The sequence below is a fragment of the Tupaia chinensis genome, unplaced genomic scaffold (genome assembly GCF_000334495.1).
Source record: "Tupaia chinensis unplaced genomic scaffold, TupChi_1.0 Scaffold000394_1, whole genome shotgun sequence".
In the NCBI taxonomy this organism is placed as follows: Eukaryota; Metazoa; Chordata; class Mammalia; order Scandentia; family Tupaiidae; genus Tupaia; species Tupaia belangeri.
The window spans coordinates 1,369,284-1,375,011 of NW_006159896.1; the positions used below are offsets into that span (position 1 = coordinate 1,369,284).

The 5,728-nt window shown below is 45.3% G+C and overlaps 1 protein-coding gene across 4 annotated transcripts in view; it reads right to left on the reverse strand.

The window, feature by feature from the left end:
* Positions 1–5,728, reverse strand: part of URM1 (ubiquitin related modifier 1) — a 19,985-nt gene that overhangs the window by 9,899 nt on the left and 4,358 nt on the right. For all 4 annotated transcript variants that reach the window (XM_006154013.3, XM_006154010.3, XM_006154011.2 and 1 more), the window contains one exon: positions 4,968–5,038. In XM_006154013.3, coding sequence (XP_006154075.1) covers positions 4,968–5,038 — 71 coding nt within the window. The remainder of the gene's footprint in view (positions 1–4,967; positions 5,039–5,728) is intronic.

The window sequence follows — 5,728 nt, forward strand, 5'->3', positions numbered from 1 at the left end:
GGAAAGAGAGAGAGAGGAAGAAAGCATCCCCCAATGAGGGTGGTCATGCTGCCATCCCTTTCCATTTTTCTGTTCTGTCAGGAAATACACACAGAAGCATCCAGCATGTTTTTCAAGTCACCATTAGGGTGGGATTCAATCCACAGTCAGCCATATGAAATCTAGCTCCCTTAACCACTAGACTACAAGGCCAGCCCAAAGGGTCCTTTTTTCTCACATCGAGCACTGTAATTTTTTTTTTGAGAGGTTTTTGCCATAGGGCGTGTGTGCTTGCCAGACAGACAGAGACAGACAAAAAGCGAGAAATTACCCCCCGGCCCCAGGGGGATGGTCACATCGCAATCCCTTCTCCATTCTCCTCTTGGGATCTTGGGCACGCACAGACACGTGCCGGGCTTCACGTGCCGGGCTTGAGTTTTAAGCCACTGGGTCTGGGACTCGAACCGTGGTCAATTACATGGGAGTCCAGCGACATAGCCATTACACTAACTGCTGGTCCCTTTCGAGCACTATAATTTTAACTATACAGTTATATATGTATAGATACACTTTTTTTTTTTTTTAGAGATTTTTTGCTATAGGGCACATAGGCTCACCGGAAGGAGACAGAGAGCTAGAAAGTAAGAAATCACTCCCCCAGGGGGGATAGCCATGCCACAATCACTTCTCTCAGGATATTGGGCATGCACACGTGTCTGGTGTGAATTTAAGCCTCTGGGTCTGGGACTTGAACTGAGGTCCACTACATGGAAGTCCAGCGACAAAACCATTATGCCATCTGCTGGTCCCCTTATGTAAATATTTTTATTTATTTACTTCTTTTTAAGGTTTCTGCCATAGGGTACATGAGCTTGCTGAAGAGACAGAGAAAGTGAGAAAGAAAGTGAGAAATCATCCCCCTAGAGATGCCACGACCCATCTCCTTCATGCTCCTCTTGGGATTTTGGGCACAGATGCATACATTGCAGCAGGATTTTTAAGCCACAGGACTGGTTCTGTGGCGTCAGCTTGTTGGAATCTAGAGCCTTAATCATCACACCACCTGCTAGTTCCTTATTTATTTATTTTAAAACGTTTATTTATTTCTTCCATTACTAAGAAAAGCAGAGAGAGAAAGACAATACGCCCAATAGGGTCTCCATAGCACCACCTACCCCAAGTTTCAGCAGGCCTCAGATTATGGGCGTGTGTGTGATCAGGGAGGCCTCTGAATGTTAACCTGGAACCTCCTACGTAAGTCAGCCTTGCAGGCCTTGCATCACCACTGTGCCACTGTCTGGCACCCTAGTTATATGTCTGCTTCTTCTTTCTTTTCTTTTTTGAAAGGTTTTTGCTATAGGGTGCACTTGCTAAAGACAAAGAGAGAGACAAGAGTGACAGAAAGTGAGAAATCAGAAATCAGGGCTAGCAGGTAGCGTAGTGGCTGCAGTCTGGGCTCCCACAGGGCTGACTTATGTTTCAGTCCCGGACCTAGCAGCTCACACTCTCACTCTGGTCAAATTAAAAAATAATAACAACAAATAAAATTAAGTGGATAAATTTTTTTCTAAAGAATTATTTTATTTAACTTTATTTATTTAAATTTGACTGGGAGGAGAGGGGAAGTGAGAAAGCAAGCCGCCAGGTCTGGGACTTGAACCAGGTTGGCCATGTGGGAGTAGTGCCCTTAACCAACACGCCACCTGACGGCCCCAAGGGATAATTTTTAAAATAAATAAACAAACAAATAAATAGAAAAACAACAATCAGAACCACCCCTCTGCCTCCCCCCGTGAGGATGACCATGCCACAATCTCTTCTCCTCCATTCTCCTCTTGGGATTTTGGGCTCACACATGGACCCAGCGGGTCTGGGATGCAAACCATGGTAAGCCATGTGGGAGTCTATGGCCCCTGCTGGCCATAGACGTCTGTCTCTTTACTTGTGTGTAGTCTGGCTCTATTCCCATGACACTGATGGTCGGTTAGGGTAAGAACGTCCGTTCTGCTCACCACTGAATACCCTGTAATTAGCCCAGCACAAAGGGTGCACTCAAAACACTTCATGACTATAAAACAATAAAGTACCTGGCACTTGCTGCATACTCAAGTCAATGGATGAACAACATAGGGCTGGAATAATGAAAATCTGTGAACTTTGGTGACAAACTCAAAGAGAAGTAAATTATAACTTGTGATCTTTTTTTTTTTTTCCTTCCATTTTTGTCATACAGCATGTGTACTTGCCAGAGACAGAGAAAGAGCTAGAGAGGAAGGGAAAGTGAGAAATCACCCCCCTAGGGGCTATGGCCACACTGCAATCCCTCCTCTTCCATTCTCCTCTTAGGATTTTGCACACGTACACGCACATGCACATGCGCTCACACACATGGCATGTTCTTCAAGCCAGCAGATCTAGGACTTGAACGTGGAGTCAGCCATGTGGGATCCAGTACCTTAATCACACCACCGGCTGGCCCTACTTGTGATATTTTTATTGTATTTTAATTAAAAACATTTTATTTAACTTGATTTGTCTTATTTACTTATTTATGTTAATTTGACAAGAGAGGGGCATGGGGGGCAGGGGGGGGATTGAGAAAGCAAGTCGCTAGGTCTGGGACTCGAATTGTAGTTGACCATGTGGGAGCCCAGCACCCTTAACTACCATGCCACCTGCTGGCCCCTATATATATATGTATGTTAAAAATATTTTATTTAACTTTATCTTATTTATTGTATTTATTTATTTATTTTAATTACTTGTGATTAAAAAAATTTTTTTTAGAATTACTCATTAATTTTGTTCATTTATACATTTATTTTCATTTTACCAGAGAAATATACAGAGAGAGAGAGAGAGAGAGAAAGTAAGCCACCAGGTCCAGGACTTGAACCACGGTTGGTCATGTGGGAGTGTCCAGTGCCCTAACCACCACGCCACCTGCTGGTCCCCTCCCCTACTTGTGATATTCTAATGAACTTCCGGGTGTGGTCTTCTTCCAAGAGCCTCTTGCTCCCTCCAAAGGCTGCCTAAGCTGTGTGACCATCTGGCAGACTAAGAACAGTCACCTTTATCACCCCTGGGTCTTCCCCAACGAGGGATACACAACCTCATAAACCCTAAGTGAAGTAGTCAGACCCATCCTGTGCTATGTTCTTAAACCAAGTGAGGGCCAGGGATGGCTGTGACAGTGAATCTGGGCAATGATTATTGTTTCATTCCTGGCAGATGTGTGTCCAGTTCCAGAACAATCTTATCAAAAACTCATTTGACCCTTTTCTACTGCCTACCTCCCTGTCCTGCCTCCTCACCTGCCTGAGGCTCCCTTCTCCCCAGAAGTATCTCAGCCATTGGCAGAGACCAGGCTCCTATTCTGGAGCAGTCTGCTCTTGCCAAGATTCATGCTAGGGCTGCAAAACACTGTTACTGTGGTTGTATCCAGTCTTTGCCTCTAGCTCTAAGTTACCTAGCTTGGGCCCTGGCAGGTGGCATGGTAGTTAAGGACACTAGACTCCCACATGGCCAACTACGGTTTGAGTCCCAAACCTAGCGGCTTGCTTTCCCTCTCTCTCTCTCTCTCTCTCTTCCTCTCTGGTCAAATTAAAATAAACAAATAAAGTTAAATAATTATTTAAAAAAAAAAAGTTGCCTTGCTGGATCTCTGTCAGTTAACCCTTTAAGGCCTTTCCAATCCTTTTTTTAAGAATTATTTTTAAATTTGGGGCCAGCAGGTGGCGTGGTGGTTAAGGGTGCTGGACTCCCACATGGCCAACAGCGGTTCGAGTCCCAGACCAGACGGCTTTCTTTCTCACTTTCCCTCTCTCTCTCTCTCACTCTGTCTCTCTCTGGTCAAACTAAAAACATAAATAAATAAAGTTAAATAAAATAGTTCTAAAAATAATATATTTAAATGTAATTTTATCCTCATCATTATTTTTTTAAATTGGTTATAGGACATGTGTACTGATCAGAGGGAGAGACAGACAGTGAAAAAATAAGAAAGCAAGCCACCAAGTCCAGGACTCCAACTTTGGTCAGCCACGAAGGAGTCTAGCACCTTAACCACCATGCCATCTGTTGGCCCCAAGACCTCCCAATTTGAGAGCAGAGACTGACTCTTGTTTATGTCTCCCCAGTGAGTGGCTTACTCAATACATACTGTCACAAAAAATTAAGAAGAATGAGAGTGAACAAGTAATACAAATCCACTAACTTCCTTAGTCACCGCCACCCCACCTTTCTGGCAGAATACTTTTCCTCTTACCATGTGAGCCCACGCATACTGTACCACGCTCAGGGAGGCTACTACTTTCATGAGGGCAGTTTTCTGCTGCCACATTATCATTTTTTAAAAAATTTTATTCATGATAGAGAGCACATCTGTGTGTGCACAGGGAGAGAAAGAATATTGAATGCCCTCAACACGGTCTCATCACATTGTGATCTCCTTCCCCCAGCCCACCAGTTTGTCAGAATCTTGGGCACAAGTCTGCCCACCCAGCGTGTTGCAGGTGGACCAGGCTAGGGATCTGAACCTGTGGTTGGCCATGTGTCTTCTAGCACTGCAATCCGTATGCTGCCAATTGTGCCAAGCTGGGCCTCTGCTTCCATATTTCAGTAGGAGAGACATGTGGCCTAACTTGCTTACTCACCTAACGACTCTGAGATCAGGATTACCAAACTGGCTTCACAGATGAGAACGCTAAAGTTCAGAAAGGTGAGGTAACTGACCTGAGGTTCTAAGGGGATTCAAACCCAAGTCTGTCCGAATGCAGAACTTCCACGTCAGGACTAACCTATGCCACCTCCCTCTGCAAAGCTGGCTGGCTCCAAAAGAGTGGGGGAGAGCACTCTGGCCACCTTCTTGTCCTCCCTCCCTACAGGCCAGGGCAATCCTACCCACTACCACCTGACAGGCTGAGTGATCCCAACAGACAACTCCTGCCCAAAGGCCTTCAAAGAGGGGTTAAGGAGCTAATACTCACAGGGCTCCTCCTGTCCAGGTAGGGTGACTTGATGCTTCTTCACACCATCGAACAGTAGCTCCGCACCACCTCTGCAAAGCAGGGACAGAGAAAAAAGATAGTCAGATGAGCTCATGCAAATAGGAGACAGCAGCTGAAACTGAAAACTGAGGGTGTGGCTGGGCACTAGTACATTAGTTATCAGCAGCTGACTCCCAAATACAACTTCTGGATGTGAGAATGATATAAACAATTTTCACTAATAGCCAAGCACCCACATTTGCTGTTTTTTTCTCTTCTGCAGAGAAGCAGCTTAGCATAGGTGCAGAACACAGGCCTTGGAACCATGGGTTCCATGGTGGAGACCAGACTCCACCTCTGCTCTGCATGATAGTTGGCTCCTGGGAATGTGGCTGGATCTTAAACCTGCCTTTCCATCTGCAAAAATGTTAAGAACTGTACAGCACACTGGAGACCCTGTGTACCAGGAGGTTCCCTCTGGCCAGGTGAAGGTTTCAAATGCCTCATCCATGCCATCTGCTACTGACCTGGTGGGCACACCACAGGGATGGAGGTTGAAAGGCCACTGGCTTTAGTATCAACTAAGAAAAATTGCTCGCAGCACCTTGCTCTTTGTAAGATACTCTTCCAGGCATCCCGTAGGAGGAAGAGAGAGAAACATTAACTCCATTTTATGGAGAAGCAGACTGAGGCCTAGAGAGGTTAAGGGACTTGCCCAAGGTCAGGCAGGCAGTGCTAACCTAGAATTTGAATCTAACCAT